At 34.3% G+C, this 26131-nt stretch overlaps 1 protein-coding gene across 5 annotated transcripts in view; it reads left to right on the forward strand.

The window, feature by feature from the left end:
* The window catches only part of MGAT5 (alpha-1,6-mannosylglycoprotein 6-beta-N-acetylglucosaminyltransferase), a 365609-nt gene that overhangs the window by 162004 nt on the left and 177474 nt on the right, over nucleotides 1-26131 (forward strand). For all 5 annotated transcript variants that reach the window (XM_023499178.2, XM_023499179.2, XM_012544690.3 and 2 more), the window contains one exon: nucleotides 5792-5962. In XM_023499178.2, the coding sequence (XP_023354946.1) occupies nucleotides 5792-5962 (171 nt within the window). The remainder of the gene's footprint in view (nucleotides 1-5791; nucleotides 5963-26131) is intronic.

Below are 26131 nucleotides of genomic sequence, written 5' to 3' on the forward strand. Positions count from 1 at the left end.
TGCTCATCATGTAGTATTGTTGTTAAAGTATATTGTTCCTGGTTCTGCTCATTCCACTTAGCATCAGTTCACGTATGTCTCTCCAAGCCACCGATAGATTGTAAATTCCGTGAGGGCCAGGGCCATGCTTTGATGATTTTTGTGGCTTATGTTGTACTTTGTGCACAATAGATGCTTGATAAATTTTTGTTAAATGAATGATTCTGAGAAATTCTTTAGCTTTGGTAGTTATTTTTTTTTTTTGAAGATTTCTTTTTATGTAGTGTTCATTTTACTCTTTTTTAAATGATAGGCATTGGTTTTTCTCTCGTTGCTTCCCCCGTGAGAAAAATAGGAAAAAAAAATCTTCTGACAAATATGAATAATAGAGTAAGATGGATTCCTACATTGGTCCTAGACAAAAATTTATGTATTATTCTGCATCGTCTCTTTCATCCATCACCATTCTCTCAGAAGGTGGGTAGGAAATTTTCTCATTAATCCTCTGGGACAGTGATACAGAATTCTTAAGTCATTTATAGTTATCTTACACTTACAACTGTTGTTGCTGCTCTATTGACTCATTATCAGTTCATATGAGTCTTTTTAGGGTTTTCTGAAACCATCCCTTTAGATAGTTCTCATAATAAAATAGTTACATTCACCTACCATAATTTGTTTAGGCATTAGTCACTTGATGGATACCTCATTTAGTTTCCAATTTTTGTCACTCCAAAAGGAACCTCTATAAGTATATTTATACCTCTGGGTTAATTCTTCTCCTCATTCTTTGATCTCTTTGTAAGTATAGGCTTAGTAATGGTATTGCTGGGCTAAACAGTATGTTCATTTTGGTGACTTTTGAGGCATAGTTCCAATTTACTCTCTAGAATAATCAGACCAGTTATAGCTCTATCATCAGTGTATTAATGGGTCAGTTTTCCTGCAGTTCTTCCAAATCCATCGTTTTCTTGTTGGCAGCTTTGTCAATGTGATGTATGTATGGTGGAACCTCTTGGTAATCACAGTCAAACATCCTCAAAGCAAGTGTTGCTTATCTCCTGTTATGTGAATATCTCCTGTTATGATGTATAAGGAAATCATATGCAAGATGTTCCTTTAAGAATCTGTACTAAGATGAGGAAATTAGAGCAACTGATAATAGTAGATAAAGTGAGGAACATGGAGATGATTTTTTGAACAGTGTCCTCAGTTTTATTTTCTACCATCATTCAGGAAATTAGCAAATTATATCTCAGTACTTGGAATGGAATATGGTGTTTCTTTTTATAATTGTTATTAACTGTGTTTTGTCTTTCTAATGAAGCTAGAGAAAAGTGTCTCAAAAAGATTGTTGATAGAATTTAACATTTGCTTCACAGTGTGGGCAAGTAAGGTGAAGGTTTTCAGCTATGCTTTCTCACCAGCATTCTTTCTTTGCTAGGATTATCCAAGACAACACACAGTGAAATGCATGAATTTGAAGTCATATTTGGAGAAATATTCTTCTACGAGGTAGTTATAGCTCAGTGGCTGCTTGGCCAGTCATCCCCAAGAGTGATTTTTATGGCCAAACCAATATGGAATCAAGCTACTTTATAGTCCAAGCCTAGACCATATTTAGTTTTCTGCCATCAAGACCCATACTTTCTAGCATGGTCCAAACACATCTCATGATTCAGTGATGACAGAGAGAAGGGCAGCAGTGAAAGAATCCTTTAACAGGCACTTAGTAAATATTGGTTGAAAACTGAACCAGTATATTCGGACATCTTAATGAATCTCCTCCAAGCTAGTTGGAACTGCCCTATCCCCCTTTCTGCCATGTCCCTATCTCTGTGTTTTGCTAGCACTTCCAGTGGGTAAGAGAATAGCAATGATACTCCCTTGTTGTTCTACTCTAAAACTTTGCTCATAGGATATAATTCCTTCTCTTTTTTCCATTGCCCACCCTGTTTTAGCCATATATCAAAGCTTGGTAGAAAGCTTCAAACAGCTAGAGAATCCAGCTGAGAAAATAGGAAGACTGTGGTTAATCTTTAATGCCTATGTATTCTGCTCCTGTACAAGCCTCATATGTGCCTATCTAATGTCTCGTTAATGGTTCTTGAAAAGTGTAAGGGCAGGCTTCTCTTCTTAATACAAATATATTTTAAAAATATACTCTACTGAGCATAGCACAAACCCAATTATGATAACACTTTTCTAGCTTATATATTAACCCATGCACTAAAATACTCTCTTGTTGACATAGTAGATTTTGTGGATTGTGGGTTGAGAAAGTGATGTCAAGTTCTTCATCATTATCATCACTAATATTTATACAATGCTTTAAAGTCATTTTATATATATTTGATTTTCACTTCAGTCCTGAAAGTGTAGATGCTGTTATTATTTTCATTTTACAGATGGGGAAACTGAGATTGAGAGAAGTTAAATGATTTCTGTAGGCTTACACAGCTAATAAGTAAGTGTCTGAGGCAGCCTTCAAGCTTACCTCATCCAAACTCCACATCTAGCACTGTATCCATTGCACCCCCCCCAGTTACCAAACTACCAAAGATTATTGGACTTGAATCTCCAAGATATCAAAAGGAAAGTACAATAATTATCAGCAAAAGAAACAGCAAATAAATGCAGATCTTGAGGAGGTTATAAAAATCCTTGCTCTCAAAGAGCTTAAAATTGAAGAGTTCCTAATCCTGAATGGCTTAGGTTTTTACACTGATTGCTACTGGTTCTCTTGCACATTTTTCCAGATGCAAATTGTTTGGCTGGCCATCCCAGAAATCCCATCACTTAGCCTCTGTGAAAGCAGGAAGATAGGTATCTTCCCCTGCTCAGACAGGTTCATACCACACTGGTGAATAACTGGGTCGTAAATACTAATAGATATTCGATTATAGATGACTTATTCATTTAGGGTATCTTCTGTAAGAAGCTGCTTTATCAGAAGCTTTAAGTTTCAGAAAATAGCAAGCTAAGCTTGTTTTTCAAGTGGGAGAATTTGAAGGACCAGAGCATGTTCAAAAAAGCTGTTGTCATTGTTTAGCCTTCATTCTTGAAGAGGAGCATGATATGAGGAAGGTTGTCATAATTTGCAGGTGAATTGCATTTAAGTGAGGCACACAAAATGACTGGTTTCACTTTCTCCTTCTGAGATATTTAGAATTAATGACCTAGACCTTTGCCTTTTTAAGCTAATAAGGTCTCATGTGAGGTCACAAATATGCCAGCAATGGCTACCTAGGAATTCAATAATTAGAAGGGCTGCGTCTTTGTTGTTTTCTCAGGCAAAGGGCCAAGTTTCTCTTTGATGTCTAACAGCTTCTTGTACTGGGTGTGTGCATATTTTATGAATTTATTCATCATTTAAGAAATCATAAGTCTGAAAGATAAGAAATACAACAGAAGAAAAGTGGCAGTGTCTGCAAAAATATTTTTCCATTATCTTTATTAATTATAGGTTTTTATTTTCAAAATATATTCATGGTTAATTTTTGATCCCTACAAAACTCTGTGTTCTAATTTTTTTCTCTCCCTTCACTCTTTCCCCCACTCCCCAAGTGATCCAATCTATACTAAATATGTGTAATTCCTCTATATATATTTCCATAAATATCATGATGCACAAGAAAAATCAGATCCAAAAGGGAAAAAATAAGAAAGAAAACAAAATGCAAGCAAAAAATAACAAAAAGAATGAAAATACTATGTTGTGGTCCACATTCAGTTCCCACTGTCCTCTCTCTGGGGAAAAAAAATGAATGAAACAAATAGTCCAATAAAACAAACAAAAAAACAAGCCATCAAGCAATTGATCTTAAGAAAATAAAACCTCAGAACCAAAAAAGCTATAGAATGGATGAAAAACATGGTCTCTTACCATTCTAATTCGTTAGTTTTCCCTTATTTTTCATGGATATCCATCCTCAAAATTCCTTGCCATTCTGTATCTTTAATTACATTTGTACTTATTCTGCAGATATTCACATCAAATTAATAAGTATTTATAAAGTACCTACTATGTTCCAGTTAGTAAAGCCAATTTTGCTTTAGACATAGTCATATTATTTCCTATAAGGTTATAATCACAACCCATTGTTATTTTGTCTGGAGAGTGTGATAGACCCTTTGATAACACATTTTTAAATAGAGCATGTTGCTAATAGTTAAGGCTATTTGTTCTCATTGTTTGAGCAGAGCTATCCCTAAAAATACTATTTAAGCTTCTACCCTAATTACATTTCTATTTTTTTGTTCTGATGAATTCTCCATGTGGGACAGTCAAGCATCCTTGACTTCAGCTCCAACAGCTGTTTGTGAGCCTATTGTGAACTAGACAGATATATATATATTTATATCCTAACCATGCCTGGGTACATTAGCTCAACCAGCAAAGTACTTGTTTAAAGGCAAATTGACCTTTGTACCCATGGAATAAAATGAAGAGTGATAATATAAAATCAAAATTCTCACAATCACTCTGGGCTATGTATTTCCTACATCTTGTTTTTTCTCTGAAATTAAGACGTGTATTTTTAATACCAGTGTTTGTCATATGGCGGTAAGTGATGGAACACTATATAGTCTTCAGAGAATTAAAATTGAGTGTCATTAAGAGGGCATTGGAGAGGCATTTTGATGGGTATAAACAGGCTGTATGTAACATACACACACACACACACACACACACAAATAAATTACTGAAGAATTGGAGTAAAGGATGTGTTTAAATTAACATGTAATAATAAAAGAGGATAGTCTGGCCATGTAGGAAGAGTGAAGAATTGTCATTGAACAGTCCTTGTGATGTCAAGGGAAAACAATCAAGACCTCAAAAATAATCCCTCTACGGTAAGTTTTTAGGAGAATGAGAATGAAAGTCTCCTGGGATGGGCAGACTTGGCTGACTTGTGATCTGTGTTCATTCAGATATCCACATGACCTTCCTTTATATCCCTAACACTTACCTAGAGCGTATAGTAAATGCTTAATAAATGCTTATTTATTGATTGACTGATGATGTATGAATATTTGCCTTACTGTTAAGATACCTCTCTCTCTTTCTCCCTCTACTCTTTCTCTCTCTCATGTATTTATGTGTGTGTATCTGTGTGTCTGTGTGTATTTTCCTTAATATCTTACCAAAGGGCTTAATTGTGCCCATTTTTATTTTTTAATGGAAAGGTTTTTGGGAGAACTTTTGTATTGGTGATAATGATTTGTGATTGGGGGATGATATATTTTGTTCACTAAATCAGCCACTGAAACTCAAAGTTAAGTAAGTGTTTAACAAAGTGTGCTAACTTTATTTCATTCCTAGCCTGCCATTTCATGTTAGTGTTCAATCTAATTATAGTCAACTCTGTTAAGAAAATGGACACATTGCTATGTAAGCATAATTTAATCTTTCTTGAATTTTAATACATATTACTATCTAGCATTGTCGTAAACTTGAGTTATCATTGTTTTGTAGGTGTATAGGCCCTAATAGCATTGTGATAAAAACTATATTACAGAGAATTTGTGTTCTCAGCCTAGTGTCTTGGAATAACTCATGGAATTCCATAAGCAAATACCTTTTAATTTTTAGATAATGGATTTTTTTTCCCGATAAACTTTGGCCCAGAACTTTCCATCATCTAAGCCCTTAATATTCAGAAATGGAAGGATTTCAGGGTGGCATTTTCTGAAGATCACTTAGAAATAGTTGGATTGAAGGATACTTCATCCTTTTGAGAGAGAGAGACCAAGTCCTATCAGGAGTCAACTAATTTCGAATAGCCCTTATTTTATTTTATCTGTTTAGATCTGAAGAAAACTCTTGCTGTCTTATTGGACAATATTTTGCAACGTATTGGCAAGTTGGAATCGAAGGTGGACAATCTTGTGATCAATGGCACTGGAGCAAATTCAACTAATACCACCACAACCGCTGTTCCCAGCAGTATAGCAGCATTTGAGAAAATTAGTGTAGCAGGTAAGTGTGGTCAAATACTATTTTGATGGGATAAAGCAGGGAGAAATGAGGTATATTAAGAGATAAGAATAAAGAAGTAGTACTTTGGACTATAGCATAAGGTACTTAAAATATTGGGAAAGTAAAGTTAAAACTTAGTTTGATGCTGCAGATAGCAAAATTTTTAAATTTTGTTTCCATCTACACGTGCTTTATTTCTTCTACGTTCTCATTCTATGATATTTGCTCTTTGATGAGTTCTGGAATATGAGTTCTATACACAAATTGTCCAAAAATTCCATATTAACTAGATCTTTTTTCCTCCACTTTTATAGCCATGGACATTTTTTAAAAGTCCCTGACAATGGACAAAAACTGACTTTGAATTCTATTTGCCTGACTCCTTGAATGCTAAGTTAAAGTCTATTAGGCAATTAAGAGATAGGGGGGAAAAGGCAACAATAGATAAAATAGAAAAGAATGAATAATATTAAATAGATTATGAACCTCTTAATCGTTCAAACATGATCATAGGGAATCATAAAATTAGTATTAATTAGCTGATCAAACTACTTAAATACTTCCAGTGCTAGGGAAGAGTACATTTTTGTGTGTCTTTAACCATTAAACCATTCTTTCTTTATGTTGAATCAAAAACTATCTATAACTCTTCCTATTTGTTCCAGGTCTACTTCTTCTTGAAACATGAATAAATCTAACTTTTTTTCTACTTCATGACCCTTTAGTTAAAGACAATTGTTATAGCCTCGGCTAGACCTTCTCTTTAGTTTAAAGATCCCCCACCCCTTTTTTTAAACTATATCTGTGCCTTCCTGGTTATTATTCACTGAACTTATCCCACTTTTTCATGTTTCTGTTTAAATGTGTTGTCTACAATTTTAGATATGATCTGACCATTATAGAATATACTGAGATGTCACTTCCCTTTGTTCTAGACAATATGCTGCTATTACCAGTCTAAATTATTGAATGAGCTTCTATTAATATAGTCCAAAATCAAATAAGTCTTTCGGGGAAAGGTGTAGTACACTTATGACTCAATGAAATTATTAAATCTTCTCAGTTTCTTTTTTAATGTGAACTGCTGTCTAAATAAGTTTCCATCTTATATTTCTACAGATGTTATTTTAAAAGCCCCTCAAATAAAGGACACTGTATTTACCGTTATTAAATTTCATCTTGCTATTTTTGACATAAACTTTCAAATTCTTTTTGAATCCTGATTCTGACATTCTGCCCAATTCTGTGCCACCTATAATTTGATTATTCATACCATTTATGTCTAAATTCAAGTTATTAATAAAAATGTTGAATAATTCAGGGTTAAGGACCTTAGGACTGGGTGTTAACCTCTAGAGATCTCCCTCTAGGATGATACAGCACTGTCCCTGACATCAGCATCACAAAAATCAACTAAATATATTTTCTTTTATTCTTTTTCAAATTGTAGAATTTTGAAAAAAATGGGAGTTAATTTTAGGCAAAAAGGCACTGAGAGGTTTTGTTGTTATATTTTAAAGGACAGACACTATATATTCTTGAGTATAGAATTACAGTTTCCTTATTGTAACTATCCCTTCCAACTCATGGTGATGGTCTAGGGCTCACATTTACTTTTGGGCCTTCACCGGTATACTGAGAGAATATGAGGGAAGCACCAACTCAGAGAAACACCTATCTCTGTAGCATCAAAGTTCAGTGCAAGGAGTACTTATGAGTAATATGCATATAACTCTAGTGAATGGTACCAAAGTCCTGAGTAAGGATAATTTCATTTATTTGCATATTATTGTTGCTTTTTCAAAAATATGTATTTTCTAGCCACTTTTTTAAAATGTCATGAATTTTTCATATATTTTGATGAAACACTTTTTCCACTCCTCTATTTTTTAGTTCCTTCCCACAGAACAGCAAAACATTTGTTTTTTACTTTATGCAGCCCTATTTTTGTGGCTTCCTCGAAATGTTTTTTGCCTTTTTTGCAAATTGTATATTTCAACATATATTTCCAATAATCTAAGTATCCAATTAAACAAAGGTATTAAAAATAACTTTTAATTACAATACAGAGACAGTGTCATCTAGGACATAAATCCTTTCTTCCCTGTGGTTTCTAACAACTTCTGTAATTAGACAAGGAAACCTCCCACTGTGTTGAGCTGCTTATTAAAATATGTAACTCTCCTTCATCTGCCCCTCCTCCTACAATGGAAAATATTGTCAGGAAAGTTCTTAGTTTCATAAGAATTTTCTTTGAGAACTACTGCTCTTAGCCTTCCTTTGGTCTCTTGCCTCAGTGCTTCAGAGTTATGGTTTTCTGATATATATGCATCTTTTTTTTTTTTTTGGTTTTTTTGTTTTGTTTTGTTTTTTTGATAGTGAGGATTTTCAGAGATCTTCATGAAATTTGTTTCTGGAGTCACTGACTTCAGTGTCATGGAGACTCTACCACCGGAGTAGTAGAATAAAGTACTCTGGGAATCTTAATGGGAAGGAGTCTCATTTATCCCCTTAACCATAACTCATATTTATTTAATCCATCAATCTATATTTTCTGAGTACCCTCTGGGCACATATGGGCTTACTAATGGCATTGGGAGAAAGAAAAAGAAGCATATCATATGTTCAAAAAAATTGTGATTTATCTAGATAAACAAAACATAACCCAAGTAAAAGATAACTAATTATATGAGGCACTACCTAGTTTATATTAAGCTCTAAATGACTGTCAGAGAAGATAAGGAATTAAGCAGAATGAGACCATTTGGAGTGAAGTAGTATGGGAAAACTTCATAAAAAAGATGAGATTTATATTGGACAATGAAAGATAGGCCAGATTTAATTAAGTGGAGAGCAAAGGTCTAAGGGCATGGAACATTTTAGTTCTGTGCGGTAGGTTGGAATACACATGATATGTTTACTAAGGTCATTGAGGAGCTCAGTCTGGTGGGAGCAGATGATTAGTTTGGTTAGAAATAGAAATTAAATCCAGGTTATGGATGGTCTTGAATATTCAGTTGTAGAAGACATGTAGGCTAGAAAAGGGAAATGAAACTGGGAAAGAGAAATAGTGATGATGGAAATGTCTTTTTTTTTTTTCTATTCTCCTAAATATTGCCATAGATTGCCTTCAAGAGCTAGCTCTAGAAGGGACTATAAGACCCCAGACCTTCTGTTTTTATATTTGAAAAGTCTTTAAATGCTACCATATTTTTTGAAGACAATAGGAAGTAAGATTCACCCATGTCCCTTGATATCTAAATATCCTTCTAATCAGATGGTTTTTTTTAATTGAAATCTCTCCAGCTTCCATTTAAAAAGCCATTTCCTCTTACCTTTCTCTTTGACAAGATTATGAAAAGTAAATTCTTATCTTTGTGTTAAATTAGTATCTAATAAAACATGGAGATAAAATAAAATATGTGGATAGTTACAGTGTTCATTTTTGAAATTTTGACCATAATAAACTAAGATGGAAAGTTACCTTACAAATGTTGAATTGAATTTTACTTCACTGAATTAGAAGGGATTCTAATTAGCCTGGCAACTATTAAAGCTATGACTTTATTTATTAAAAAAGTGCCTTGACAATGCCATGTGCTAACAATAAAAATAACAAAAATCACCTGATGCCTTATTGTAAAATGGATCCTCAGTTCTCAAAAATTTGTGTCAGTGCTGAGTCTGCAAGATTCAAACTGGAACTGTTCGAATAACTTAGCTAGGACCCTTCTAGCTAAGTTCAGAGAGGTTCATTTTTATGATAACCTTACAAATGGTTGGGGAGGGGAGAAATGCAATAATTGTTAAAGCCAAATCCTATCTGATCAGAGAGGAACTGCGCCCTGCTTCAAAAATGGGAACATTCATACTTCAGTGTTTGCTGATCTTTAGAAGAGAATAGCAATGTTGGATTTTTTTTACATTGCTTTAGGGTTTACTGAGCACTTAACATCCCTCTCCTATGCCTCTAGAAAACATTTTACAGTTGAGAAAACAGAGGCTCGGAAAAACCTGTCTTAGATCATACAGGAAGAATTAGAGCTAGGATTTGAATCCAGGGTTTCCTGATTCCCAAGACCAGACTTCTTTCTATTCTGTGACATTGCCTCCTCTGTGTGTGTGTGTGTGTGTGTGTGTGTTTTGGGGGAGATTCCTCATGAGTAGTTTATGATTTAGTTTAATCTCACTGATATATGTCATTGATCTTCAAACTATTGCCCAGATGTGGCAAACATAGCTCTTGAGGTGAGAAAATCCATTTAAAAAAAAAAAAAAAAAAGGAGGATTACTATAGTTGAATGAAGATTCTCTTTTTCTTCCTTCTTTGAATTAAGACATGTGGTAATTGCTCAGAAATGTACTTCCTGGTGTGTCTTATTGCTAACTGATGTTTCTTATCACTTACTGTTGTGTCTTATTGCTTGCTGATGTATTTTCCTGTTGATTGCAAACTGTCTTTAAATTGTGTACCATGGCAGTGGAAGTCAGGTTTCTGAAATTTATTTTCTGTGTTGTGACTATCCCTTTTGCTTCATTTATTTTAAAAACCAGGAAGCTTCATTTCTAAATTCCTTTTTTAATGCTCAACAAATGTTTTAGCATGTAATATCTGTACGACGTTTTGCTGGGCACTATGAGAGATATGAAGAGTGTATGACTCTTGACCTCAAGGAACATTTATAGTTTAGAAGACATTTATAGAATGAGTGGGTTACATTTTATGTCCTATCCAATCACTGGAGGTTCTCCCACTGATCTGATGTATAATTGATGGTAGCTGATATTTATCTGGTGCTTTATAATTTGCAAAGTGATATATGTCTATTATCTCATCTATTATTATACATTATCTGTTATCTGTTATCATAGCCCAATAAATTAGGGTTTTTTTTTATCCCTAGACAAATGAAAATTTGTCAAATGACAGTCATATAACTAGAAAGTATCTGAAGCAGAATTCAAACTCATGCTTTCCTGATTCCAAGTCCCAGAATATATTGTCTCTAAATAGCTATAAAAAAGTAATAAAGGAAGGCACATATGTTATTTTAGCAGATGATACCCAGTTAGGTGAATCAAAAAGCATGTTTTTTAAGCTGAGTGTTCAAATATAAGGGAGTTAGGTGAGTGGAATTGGTAGGGAATGAGAGGATCCTTTGGAAGGAGGACCTTCCAAACAGAAGGAGCAAAAGACAAGAGGTGTATGAAAAGAACAGCAAGGCACTTAAGATGAGAAAAAGTGGAGTAGGGGAAATTGAGCTGGAAAAAGTAGATTGGAATCCTTGTTTTTTGCTATCCTGGACTTTTTCATTCTGCAAAATAATATGTCCCTCAAATAAACATTGGTGAATATCAATCTGAATAAAACCAAAAACCAAAATAAAACCAAAAATCAATTAAATAATAGTTCTTGATGCTAGTTTGTTCTATGTTCTCAGAATTAGGAGTGGAAGAGAAGCATTTCTAGAATCTCCAAACTTTAACGATTGTTCACTCTCTTGCTCTCCAGTTTTGATTTCTGAAGTAGGTCATAAAGAATTTGGCTTATATATGAGGTGTTGTACCCTGTTCAGCCACTAGGTGATGAAATCAATAGACTGCCAGGTCTGAGATTCGGAAAATTCATTTTCCTGAGTTCAGAAGTAGCTTCAGACATTTAGTAGGTAGCTATGGTATGCCGGACAAGTCATTTAATCTTGTATGTCTCGTTTTACTCATTTGTAAAATGGACTAAAGAAGGAAATGGAAAACCACTCTAGTATCTTTGCTAAGAAAACCTTAAATGTAGTCACATAGAATCAGATATGATAGAACAAAAACCAACCATAAAAGTAGACCGTCACCTACTTTGCCGTGACCTACTTTTTAAATGACGTGGATTTTTGGAAAGATGAACCAAAATTCCAATAGCCAGTTTCTCCCCAAAGAACTCAAGCTTTTCTGTACTTAGGTTAATAGAGGATAGGACCTAGATCCAGATAGAGCTGGATTCAGCATCCAGAGTCATGAGTTCAGTTTAGGTGCTTGATAATAAAGAATTTAAGTTATTTAATGACAAAGCCTGTTTTGTTTTGTTAATTGTATTTTTAACTAGTATGTGCAAAACACAAGAAGCTTAATATTTATTGAAGTGCAATGAAAATGATAATAACTAGCATTTATCATACCACTTTAGTTTTGCACAGCACTTTATAAATATTATTTCAGTTAATTTTGATCCTCACGACACCCCTAGGAGATAGATGTTATTATGATCCTTATTTTACAAATGAGGGAACTGAGGCAGATAAGTAAAGTATGTCCAGAGTCACCCAACTAGCAGGTACCTGAAATGGAATTTGAAGTCAGGTCTTCTTGATTCCAGTTCCAGAGTGCTATCCACTGTGTCACCTATCTGCCTCTAAGGATTACTTAAGCAGGTAATCATTTACATGTAGGTGTTATTCACTGTCTAAGAAATGTTCTACTTCCCTACTTATACATGAGTCTTGAAGAGAAAAACTTTCCCTCCCCCTAACTCCATATTTAGATGTGCCTAAAAATATCACCCTTTGGTTTGGGGGTTAGGATCCATAAGTGCTTCATTGGACGATATAATATTGCTGAAGCAAACTGACAAGCATACTGGATGAATCAGCAGATCTAAATATAAATACATATGAGTTATGTTAACATTCAGTTACAGGCTAACTAACATCCAACTGAGTAACTGATTAAGGTGCAGTGTACAATGTTAGCCAAAATCCAAATGAAAATAACACCCTTGCATTGTGAATGGTCTAATTTGCAAGGTTAATTGGGAAACACAATCACAAAATCGAAGGTGCATTTGCAACTCAAGTGGTTGTTTTCTGGTATTTGAATTTAAGTTGAACATCAGGCAGCTCCTCACTTCTTGAACATTTTCTCCATTGTATACATATTCTAGTATTAGATCATCAAGACAAAGGATTTTAACTGATATCCTGAATCTTATCATTTATCTGTCCAATGTTTGATGGAGAAATGTATTTTAAAAGAAAATAAAAACCTTATCATTATACTTATCATTTAGAAATTCAAATGACAAATGGCTCTGTTGAGTTTCTGGGTCATATTTGAAGGCATAATTTTCCCCTCTTTGTATTGCTAATGGGCCTTGAAATTAAGTTGGATCTGTTTTGTTTCCTTGGTTATGTTTGTTCATGGGCATTATCAGTTATGCTAGAACAGTCCACAAAACATTTTGACCTGCTTACCTATGTAGCTCTCTGATCTAGATAACATTCCAGAGGGCTCACTAAGAAGTGGAAACCCATTACAAAGTGATTGCATTCCTATTAATTTTAGTAAGAGTCTATTTTGGTTGCTTTAAAACTCAGTTCTTTAAATTTAATTTTTTTCAAAGAACAGCATTAAATGGCTTGATACTCATCTGAAATTATTCTCTTTGGGACCCAGGGAAACATGCTATTCTTAACTTTGTGTTGTATTTTTTCATTATAAAAAAATTAAGTGAAGTAGTACTTTTTTCTGAATTTGGTTACCAGTACGTTAATGATTTTTAAATGGTTCCAAATGAGTAGAACTTGTGGTGTACCCAGGTTGCCAGCTGCTTGGCTGACCAAAGTGTGTTACAGGAATGAGAACTGTTATCACATAACTGCGAGTGGATGTCCAGAAGTCATAAAATTCAGACTAAAATTTTTAGATAGAGCTGTTCTTTGATGTCTTTGTCAGATAGCTGAAAAACCTAATGTAAAAGACCTCAAGGAAAGCAGTCTTGTTGTCTAGTCTTTGTGACTCCATTTGGATTTTTTGTTTGTTTTTTGATAAAGAAAATATAGTAGTTTGTCATTTTCTTTTCTAGCTCATTTTACAGATGAGGATACTGAGGTGAAGTGGGTTGAGTGACTTGTTCAGGGTCACACAGCTAGTAAGTGTCTGGGTCTTTTTGACTCCAGGTAAGGTGCTCTAACCACTGTGTCACCTACCTGCTTAGGGGCATCTAGGGAAGTAGTTTTGTTGTTGTTTGCCCTTGGATCTTGAAGAGCTCCATGATGTCAGTGAGATGGTGCTGTGGCATTCAAATGAATTGGATTTAAGTAAGGGAGGCTGTGCAAGATCACCTATTTCACGTTCTCCTCCAGCGCCATCTGGGTTCAGTATCAAGATACAGATCAGGATGATTGGAGATGGTCCAGGATGCAGTGGGAGATCTTGACCTCTTGTAGTTAAAGTCTTTCCCAGGTCTGTTTAATTGAAGCAAAGCCCATTCAGTGATTAAAGCTAGGTAAAAAATGAGGTAGAGAATGGCCGCTTTTACCTAGTCAAAATAACAAAATCTTTGGCCAGAGGATCTTCCTCTCCCAGATTAATTTTTTTTTGACCATTTCTGCCTCGTTTTTTGCCTAGCCTTAATCACTGAAAGGCTATTGCTTCATTCAATCAAAATGAGACCTGTTAAGACATTAGCTTAAAAGGGTCAAGGTCTCCCATTGATTCCTGGGCCATATATACAGGTAAGCAGGAATATACTAGAATATCCAAGATAGGGATCTGATCTATTCTGACCCAGGAATTCCCAGGAATGCTAGAATATCCAAAGTAGGGATCTGACCTATTCTGACCCAAAGAAACTACTTTTAAATATACAAATTCCATGATTTCTTCTACCATCTCATAATATTTATATACACCTATGCTTGTATGATATTATTTTCAGGAGAATAATAGGAAAAGTCTGAGTTAACAATATATTTAAATAAATGTCTTTTAAAAAATTACTTTCAAGAAGAATAAATAATAATTTATAAAGGTATTGTAATGAATCATAGCTAAGGTAAGCTAATGAAAATATTACAATTGACTGTTGGCCTGCATTAACAGACAAAAAAAAATTGTTAGACCATACTGAAGCTGTGTTGAAATTATCCATGATGTTCTTGTATCCTTATTTTGAAAAATACTGAAGAATTGATTGCAGATTGAAAAAATTCCCTCATAATTAAGATCTTGATAATAGACAACAGAAGAGATTATTTTAAACTGTTAAGTTCAATTCTAAACATATCACATCATAATAAATGAGATATAAATTAATTAGGTTATCATTTAGTTCAACAAACTTTTAAGTATCTCTTGTAAGGCTTCATGCTAGTTGCTAGAGATATAAAAGAAAGAAAAAAATCCAAATACTACATGTCCTCAAATAGCTTAAATTCTCCATGTGTTGTGTGTGTGAATATAATGTCACATATGTGTATAAACATATGTAAATATATGTATGTCTATAGGTATAGATATTCATATACATTTGTGTATATTGTAAGAGAGAGAGTCAGGGAATGATGAAAATTTGGCAGCTGAGCTTAAATGAAAGTAGTTATTATGAGAGAGATGAGGGTAAAATTCATTACAGGACTGAGGAATAGTCTATGGGTGGGTGAGAGAGGGTATAACTAATATTCCATTTTGGCCTGAAAAAGTTCATAAAAAGGGAGTTATAAGATTAAGTAGGAGCCAAATTGTGGAAGGCCTCCTTACATATCAGGCCGAGGATTTTATAATTTTTCTGGCAGCAATGGGGAACCACTGGGGACTTATGAGTAGGATAGTAACAATTTAGTGTCTTCGATTATTTTTATACCTGTGTAAAAGGTAAATTGGATAAGAAAGAAATTAGACGAGTTGTGAAGACCAGTTAGCAGATTAACACAAGAGGTGAGAGTTGATGATTTTTTTATTTTTCCAATAACCACATATTCAGAGCCTTCTCAGAGAAAGGCCTTGGTAATGAGAAACTTAACTAGGGTGATGGTGACTATGTGAGTTAAGAATAGAGCAATGGATATGAGATGTCATTCAGCAAAGATTTGCTTGTCAAAGGAGATAGATGATAGACTCAATGAAATCTGGCAAGTGATTGTATTTAGTCCAGAGTGACTGAGAACATGGCTGATACTGTTAGGAAAGAAATAGAGAAGTTTGAAGAAGGAGGAGAAGGTATAAATGGAAAAGAAATAAGTTCTGTTTTGGACATGTTAATTTTGAGATGCCAATAAAACAAGGAGTACTGTTTTGGACATTTTATAAATTTACAGCGCCAGTTACATAGCCAGGAGAAGATGTCTAACAGATAGTTGAAATAAATTGTTGGTCACCTTGGAGACAGCAATTTTAATTAAATGTTGAGGTTGAAAGACAGATGGCAATAGGTTGAGATGTAAAATAAATGACAAAGAAATGGAGGCAGTATGCTAGAAAATCATATGAGTTTGTCTGTGAAAGATAAAAGAGACATAGTGATAGTTTGAGGGGATGATAAGTAAAATCAAGTGAAGATTTTGTTTGTTTCTTTTGAAGATAAGGTAGATCCGAGCATGACCTAAGCCAGCATGGAAGGAGTTGGTCAGTGGAGAAAGGGGAAATAATTGACAAAGCAAGCTCCTAGAGAAGCCAAAAAAAGCTTGCATTTGGTCCTCTCCTGTTAGAGACTGAAGTAAAAGAGAAGAGGGTAGATGAAGATGAAGGCTGGGGTACCTAACCTGTTGTCTGCGAATTTAAGAAACATTGGGATAATTATATTTTAGTATAATTGGTTTCCTTTATGTGTCTGTATTTTATTTCATGCATTTAAAGTTATTATTTTGAGAATGTGTCCATAAGCTTCACCAGATTGTCAGAGGGATCAGTGATACAAAAGAGATTGAGAGCTCTTTATGTAGAGGGTTTTTTGAGATGTAGAATAAGGAATACATCGAGTTTCTTAGTAAAGCCAGGGTCCAGGATATCTGCTAAGAGAGAAGATGGTAGGAGTGGCTTTGGGGAGCTATGAGAGATGGGAAAAGGTCTAGAATAGCCACTGAGAACTCAATCAAGAATGAGTAAAAGGATTGTCCTGGAACAGTGAGGGCCTGGTTAATATGAATTTGTACTTGACTTACTGTGTCTACTGCCTATGCTTAAATTAATTCATGTACTTTGAGTAAGTTTTATTTTGGGAATGTCCTTTATGTTTTGGAGAAATAGAGAGAGCAATGATCCAGTCTCTGATGTAGCACTGGTAGCATCATATTCAAGATCTTTTTGGTTGATTTTCACAAATTTAAAAAAATTGACAATAAATTAGCTATGTATTCCCATCCATATTTTAATTTTATAGAGAACTTTCATAATACCAGACTATTCTTAAAGGTAAACCCTCTGGAGCACTTCTTTATCATTGCAATTCATCCAGAGTTGGCAGAAAGACTTGCTTGCTGCAGAGAGTATGACAGATGTAAGAATGGCTACATGCCATTTAAGTGAAGCAAAATACTTAAGATTTTGGGAAGCTTTGCCCAATTAGTAGTTAGTATGTGCTTTCTTATGAGCTCCTTACTGTGGTGGGGAAGTGCTGGCCACTCATTGGCTCATAAGGATGCTTAACTTATAGACTAGTGGGGATGTTGAGCTTATGTACCCTGTTCTTCTCCAAACCTTGATTTCTTGGGAGGCTTCTAGCACTGAGCTAAAAGTTAAATTCTCTTGCATATGTTTAACCTATATTGGATTGTTTGCTGTCTATGGAATGGAGAGGCAGGGTGAAAGGCAGAAAAATTTGGGACACGAGGTTTTGCAAAGGTGAATACTGAAAACTATCTCTGAATGTATTTTTTAAAAATTACAACCTGATGAAACCTAGGGGCCCTTCTCAGGTTAATAAATAAAGTAAAATGCATACTTCTAGAGGAAAACAATTGTATTTAAAAATATTTATCAAACTAAAGTTTACAGACATGATAATAGCCCAACAACTTTTTGAGAGATAGGTGTTATTATTAAACCGATTTTAGAAGTTAAATAACTTGACCAGACTCACACAGGTAGTAAATGTTTGAATTTGGATTTGAATTCAGGTTTTTCTGACTCCATAGATAGCATTCTATCCAAAGTGGTACCTAGTAGACCTCAGATTAAGAACTTCTGAGTTAAATGTTCAGATAGCTCATAAGGCTTGGGATGATTCAGACCTAAAATGTTCAAGAAGAATTATTCCTAATTAAACTTTGTACTCCTGAATATTTTTTTTTTCTTTTAGTAGTTAGAAATTCCTGGAAAGTAACATAAGCTTATACCTTGATTTTTTTTTTTTTTTTCCTTATTCTCAATTATAGAGAATAACCAGAAAAGCCACCACTTGTATTTATGGACTTTTTAGAACTGATCCAAATTTATCAGGGTCATTCAATCATTGAATTCTTAATCTGAATTTGGTTTCTTTAAAAAGTATTTTGATAATTATTGCAATATAACAGATTTCCTCTGTCATCCTACTTACTTTATTTTATGTATTTTAAAAACATGATTTTGAGTAAGGTTCAACCTTGCAAGGTCATCCATGACCCCCAGCAATTAAGAACCCCTTTGCAGAGATCCCAGAATTTGGGGTGCTGCAGGCAAGGTGATCCTTCCCCAAAGTTTAGTAATGTTTCAGAGATGGCCAGTCTTTGAATTGTCATTTTAACTGGTGGTAGGGGACATTTTTCTTTTTTTACTCAGTATCTAGTATATTTAAAAAAAAAAAAAAAAAGGCAAGAACTGGGAAAAAAAAAAAGACCATATTCAACAAACCAATATCAACATAATTTAATGTATACTCCAAATGCTTTGGACTCCAAATATAAATCCTGGTGTTTAGACAGCCCCTGAGGGAGGAGTAGTGTGTCCAAACTGGCTCTCTGGGAGACCTCGGTACCAGCCTGAGTCCTTGGTCTTAGAAGAGGAGAGAAGAAGGACTCATGTGGATGGTCAAACATGGAGTCTGTTTATTCCAAATTCTCTCAGTCTTATATACCCTGATACCCTTGTATAACTATAGCACACTGTGCATGCACTAATTAAATATTGTACACACAGGATCACATAAACAACTTGCTATTGTTTAGTTTGCCACCTGGTATCACTCTGCTTCAATCTCAACACAAGTTATCACTGCCCCTGACGTCTCAGGAAGGCCTAGAGCCCTTAGGGGAGATGGGGAGCCGAACCAGACGTTATCAGCAGGTTCCCTCTGGGCTGAAACGTCTTATATCTCACCCAGAGTTCCCCCACTGTCTGTGGCTTTTACATCCAGTAGTGCAACTTTTTGTTTTCCTTTCTTCTAACTGAATCATGGACCCCCTCCATGAGAGGGGAGAAACTGTATTTGTCTGTTAATCAAAAGCAATCATATTATGACTTTTTTAAAAAAAGTATTTTTCGCTTTCACTAATATAATTTTGAGACCAACCCCTGAATGAACTAGAAGTACATTTTGATATTCTTAAAATGGAAAATATTTTAATTTCTTCAAGACTTTCCATTACCCTAATGAATTCTTATTAGCATTAAAAAAAAAATTAAGATTCAACTTTGAATACTTTTTATAATGTTTTCTTTGAAATATGGTTCAGTGCTTAACTGTTTTCTTAATAACCAATTATCCAGAAGTAAATAGACAATTTTAAAAATTCTAACACCTTTGGTGTATTAGTGGAAAGTGAAAAAATTAGTCCTTAGAGATATATATAATAATATGTTAATAAATATAAAGTGACAGAAATCCAAGCACCGTAATCTCAAAACACTTTGGGCTAATTCTTGGCATTTTATTTAAAAGCTTAAAAAAAAAAGTTGAAAAGAGAAATTAAACATCCCAATTTGAAATGCTTATCTACCACAGTTGTTTGATGAAAAACCATGAAAAGATTCTTTACTGTTCTCTTCAGTGTCTGGCTGTGGGAGCCAGTATTTGATTTGGTGTCATTGATGAAGACTTCACTGCATGTTGTTATTATTGGGATGAGAAATACCACACACTGAAATTTTTATTGTTTGCTTTAATCAAAACGTGACAGATCCCATATGCTAATTTGACTTAATGAAGTACATGTGTGCAGTTGTGTTATCAACTTGCATATGGTATTGATTCAATATTCATTTTGCAGTTAAAATCATACCATATGTTTTTTTTTTTACTTCTTCTGTTTTATTTGCTTTATCTTTCTTTACCTGTTTTCATTGACATGCAACTATCAGTTGAATTGCTAGAGTTCTTATGTTTTAAGAACAACAAACTCAGGAATATTGTTAAGAGTTATACATTTAAACACATATTGGTGATGCAGTGGATAGTGTTATAATCAGAATCAAGAAAAGCTGTTTTTGAATCCCCATTTTACAAGTAAGGAAACTGAGACTGACAGCTACTTACCATCTGTGTGTGTCCCCAATCAAGTAATTTTATATCTCTTCAGCCTCATTTTCCTCATCCATAAAATGGGGATAATAATAGCATGTATCTCACAAGGTTGTCATGGTTAGATACTAATAATGATGATGATAATGATATTTTGAATTTATATAGTACCTGATGATGTGGCAAGAACTGTGCTAAATACTTTATAAGTATTATCTCATTTGATCTTCACAACAATCATGGGAGGTAATACCCCCATTTTATAGTGAGATAACTGAGACAAACAGAGGTCAAGTATAAGCCGTACTTGACTGAAGCTGGATTTTAACTCAGTTCTTCCTGGCTCTAGAGCTAGTACTCTAACCACTGTGTCACCTAACTACCTATGTAACCTTCCCCTTCCTCTCCCTTCCTTTATTGTATAGAAGCAATTCATGATACTATGGATAGAGTCCTGGGCCTAGAGTCAGAGAATCAGGAAGACCTGAGTTCATATGCAGACTTTTGACATTTACTAGCTCTGTGACACTGGACAACTCAGGATTGGTTTGTTGAAAATTATGGGGAAATTCAGAAGCTGATGAACAAAACCCAAAAATTGCATAGAGTTTACCATTAAGACACGTCATCTGTCTTTAAGAAAGCAGCATGTAACTTCATTAAAAGTAAAGTGCAAATGAAATTTAGCAAGATGCAGAATTCTTGGCTTAGTAAGAAGGCAGATGAGATTCAGTTTTACAGTGATACCAACAATTCACATAGCTTCTATAATGCCCTGAAATTTCTTTATGGACTAGAGACCTCTAGCACAGTTACGCGGCACTAATGGAGACACAATGATCAGGGATATGATTCTGGAAAAATGGACTAAACACACCTATAGTGTTCTCAATAGACTTTCAACTTGTAAAATGGAGAAAAATAATAGTATCTACCTTGCAGAATTGTTATGATGATCAGATGACATAACATTTGTAAAAAGCACTTAGAACAGTGCTTTACACATAATAACTGCTTTATAAAATGCTTATTCCTTCCCCTGTTTTCACTGTCCCCCCCATATATAGATAAATTTTTATAAATAAATATATAAATATATATATATATATATATATTCTATAAGTACATAAATTCATATAGATATACTATTCACATATATATACAGATATGGGCACATATAATTTTATATTTTACATATACATATATATATATATATATGTATACACACACACACACACCTATATCTATCTTTAATTATCTCTCGGTTTCCCTGCATAGGTAGCTATATATATCTTATATATAAATATCGAGAGAGAGAGAGAGAGAGAGAGAGAGAGAGAGAGAGAGAGAGAGAGAGTGTGTGTGTGTGTGTGTGTGTGTGTGTGTGTGTGTGTGTAGATTTCTTTATGTAGAAACCTAGCTAGGTCTTTCACTATCTAGAAGTAAATAGACACATACATATATTACTGTCTCTAAATTTCTATACAGTTATCTCTATAGATAGCTAGAGATAAAGATAGAGATTGCTATTTAGAGGATTACCTATCTTGTGCATAAGATTTGGGGACAGGTTTTTGCATAACCATTGCTTAAATTTACAGACCTTTAAATGGAAATTAAGTTCAGCATTTTCCCCCTTTTAGCTTATATTCCAGAAACAAAACTTTGAGCAAAATTGCATGTCATAAAAGCTGTTAAAGAAAAGCAATATAAAGATTGAACTTTACTCCCCAGTGAAAAAGTACTGTGTTAGGGACCAGGTATCCAATCAGTAGATTGTGTGATTGAGAGGAGTTGAACCATCTCAGAGTGTGGGTCAGTGGAATTAATCTTCTTTGTAGAATTTTCTGCTCCTGTGGTTCATCTTTCTTTTGTTCGAAGACAGTCACTGTGTTGAAGCTTGTTGATTGCAGCACCCCGGTTCTCTTTATGTCAAGTTAAGGGCATGTAGCATTGACAGTTAGAGCAGAGAGACTACATGTGTCTGAGATTTACAGAGGGTTTGTAAACTGCTTTTTTATTTGCCTTGTCAGAATTGGACAGCTACACTATTAGCTAGTCTTAAGCTGTCTTTATGTTTCATGCTTGTGAGCTTTTTGAGTAAACATTTACAATGGAGACTTACTCTTTACCATTGTGCAGCTGGAGATGAGATCTTGAAACTTAGGAATTGTGGACAGAAGCAAATTAACATCCTGCCAGTTTTCTGCTTTCAGTATTCTAATACTCTGTACTGTTGGGAAGACTTTATAGACTAGAAACCCTTCTGCTACGTATTGCTGCACACCTAAGATCGGACAGCTCCCAGGATACCATTTAGATTGGGTATGGCCTGTGGGATAGTAATCTGAAATTTTTGCAGCTTTATAGGCCTATTCCCCCGAAAACTCTACTTAATGACTTTTGTGTCCCTTACTACGTGATTTCTGAGATCTCTTAAAATTCTAATTCTTCTCTTCTTGTTACTTTTTGTCAAATAATCATGAAATTCTATCTTGGGGATTTCCCCAATTGGGGAAAATATGAAGATCTTACAACTTTCTAGTGTCTTATCACAGAAGAATAAAATTCATCCCCTATTCTCATGTTTTGCATTTCACTGTCTCATTTTAGATTCCCCCCAAAAAAGTAAAGTGAAAAAATGAAGAAAAACCTCATTGTAGCATTCTACTATCATTCAAAGACAATTGCTAATCTGTCTTAACTTTTATACTAAGGAACATTATTAGTAATTTTTTTTAAGTATGGTGGAAGTAAGAGAAGAAAGAGGGATAATATAACTGTGCTTTTACAACTGTTTACAACTGGTCCTAGCTCCTAGAAGTAGGTACTATTATTATCCCCATTTAACAACTGAGAAAACTCAGGTATATAGAAATTAAGTGACTTTCCTCAGCTAGTAAGAGACTGAAGCCAAGTTTGAATTCAGGTTTTCCTGACTCCAGGCCCAGAGCTTAATAATTTCACCATCTACAGTAGCATATAATAGCTCTTAATAAATAGAAGATCAAAATAAATATTTGAGATTTCATTTCAGGTTACAGTAGTTAGGAATGGGAATAAGGTTTGGTTCAAGAATAAAGGAAGCAATAGGAGAGTTAGATTTAAAGGTTTAGGAGAAAGGAGAGTAAATCCCAGATCTGACATTATTTGTGTGATTGTTGGTAAGGTGCTTAACCTCTCCTGAGTTATTTTTCTGTCTTTAAAATGATGATAGTAATACTTATGCTTCTTATTTTCACAAGACTGCAAAGAAATAAACACTTTTGCAGACTATAAAGAACTATAGAAAAGTGACTTTTATTATTTTTGTTGCTGTAATATTATACCTGACCTTCAGCTTAATTATAATAAAACACAACTCAGTTCTTATTTACTTCTCTTCAACTATTCTTTTAATCCTTTTCTCTTTTGCCTGCCCCCCTGAGAAAGTATCCATTTTAATGGCACTCATTGAAAACCAGCTTTCCAGTGATTTTGGTTGACCTTGACTATAGTTTGGTAAGATGGTACTATAGTTATAAATGCCCACCTCTCTTCTTCCCAGAAATGGTGGAAGTATTAAAGTGGACCTTGGCAAATAACTATTTCTCAGAAAGAAAGATGCCTTCTAAATTCCTAGTTTTGAAGCTTCCTGGGCCATTGGAAGACATTTGATCTTTCAAAGAATATCAATTATTAGTGTGTGTTCTTCAGCAAACACACTATGTCTACTATGTCTTAATTGCTTAGGCTAACTGTTCTGTATTCCTAAGGCTTTGGGGGAGATTTAAATTAGCATTCGGTTTTTATGGCATGATGATATATTGTCAGTTGTGGTCTATATATTCTACCATTATACATCTAAGGGGATCCCAGAGTTGATACTTCCAATAAAGAAGATGAGAATTTTCAAGTCATGCTTTTTGAACTTTTCAAAATCAAACTTTTGGCATGATGTTCACAGCACAGAAGATAGTTGATTCTTAATAATTAATTCTTAATAATTAAAATAGAGAAGAATGGTTTAAGTAGGTGGTTTTAAAAGGTTCATAGTGCCATAGATTAAGAGCTCAAAGGAAAATTAGAGATCACTGTGGATAACTCCTCTAGGAAATGACTTGCCTAAGATCGCAATGATAAATTGCACTTCTGGAATTCAAACTTAGGTCATTTAATGCCAGATATTCTTTGGTTTCTGCTACACCATTTTACCATAGGATTGTCAAAACAAAAGTTAATGAGATTTAAATAGTTTAAATTAGTGCCTACGAGAATGAGACTAATTCCATTCACATTTCCAAGGACATACTATGATTTAATTGTAATGACTATTCTAAGTGGACCAGACAAGGTTTTCTTGACCCCAAAGCATATTCAAGGTTTATGGAAATCAATGGCTTGTCTATGTTTGGGTTTATGCTTATCTAAGAAGCTAATATCTTTATAATTATGTTTCAGTTTCATCATTTTGGTTCCTAGAAATAGTGAGCAAAGATATTCTTAGCTTCCTGTAAGATCTCTAAAGTTAACTATTTTTATAATTTAACTTAAGAAAGTGATCAACCTAATGATTTAGGAACTTTTGTGAATTTAGCTTTTTCCATTCTAAGATAAAGATTTGTTTATTCTTCATGGATTCTCAGTGTCATATGGTAAGAAGGAACATGAAGGAGTAACTTGATTTCTGTTTCCTGGACTCCAACAAGAATGTGCTGTAATCGTAGTTAGATTCTTAGTCTTAAATTTGAAAGAGGCCTTATTCTTATTATTCTTATAATTCTCATAATTGATAATCATTGTAGTCCCTATTCAATGCATGATTTCCTTCCATAGTAGGGTCAAGAATTTTTTAAGTTGTTTTTCTAAATTTGACCCTCCAGGACCCCATTTGAGGTTTTCTTAGCAGAGATACTAGAGTGGTTTGTCATTTCCTTCTTTAGCTCATTTTACAGATGAGGAAACTGACGCAAAAATGGTTGTTACTTGCCAGCTAGTAAGTGTCTGAGGCTACATTTGAATTCAGGAAGCTGAGTTCTTCTGATTTCAGGCCCCGCACCACTGAACTATCTCACTGTCCCAGGTTGAAGAATATCAGTTGGTTTCATAGAGCAAAGGTGTCAGACACACAGAGTAAAACTATCATATGTGGGCTGAATCAGATTAAAATGTAATTGGGAAATAGTTAACAAAATAAGTTAAAATTCAGTTAAATGTAGGTAATGTTATTATATGGCTTTATATAATGTAGATAATGCAATATGTAGTTTTCTAAATTAATATGTACCTGCAGGGTATATATGTACAGTTTATTGGCTCCATTTCTTTTTGAGTTTGAGATCCCTAGAAGAGAGAAGACATAGGCTAAGAAACGGGTTACATCTTGGTTCAATTTGGAAGAATTGGGTTATAAACCCAACTATGTCACTAATTAGGTACATTGCCTTAGACATGTTACAACCACTCTATTCCTTGAGTCTGAGTTTTTAGAGTTAGAAAAACCAGAAAAGTCATATAATTAAGCTTTCTACCCAATATAGTAATCCCCTCTTCAGTATCTGACATTAAAGGAACCTTAGAGGTCATGTAGATTCTCTTTGAGTACTTGTAGTGAGTGGGAGGCCACTACCTAAAAGGGCATTTTTTTTGCACAGCTTTAATTATTGGGAAGTTTTAATTACGTACAGATATAAATTTATGTGTGTGTGTACATATATTTTTATATATGTATATGTGGATATCTTCTTCCCTGCAGGTTCCTCTAGTATTTCTAATTGTTTGCTTTTGGACTTTACATAATAAACCTAATTTATCTCCCATATGATAGACCATTCAAATACTCAACAAAAGCTATTCTTCCTTTTTTTTTTTTTCCCATTTCAGGCTAACTATTCTTAATTCCTTCAACTATTTCTGACATAGCATGGTTCTGAGAAAATTTTAATATTCTCTTACTCCCACACACACATTATTCCATTAACTCTCTT

This window comes from Sarcophilus harrisii, chromosome 3 (assembly GCF_902635505.1).
Source record: "Sarcophilus harrisii chromosome 3, mSarHar1.11, whole genome shotgun sequence".
NCBI lineage: Eukaryota > Metazoa > Chordata > Mammalia > Dasyuromorphia > Dasyuridae > Sarcophilus > Sarcophilus harrisii.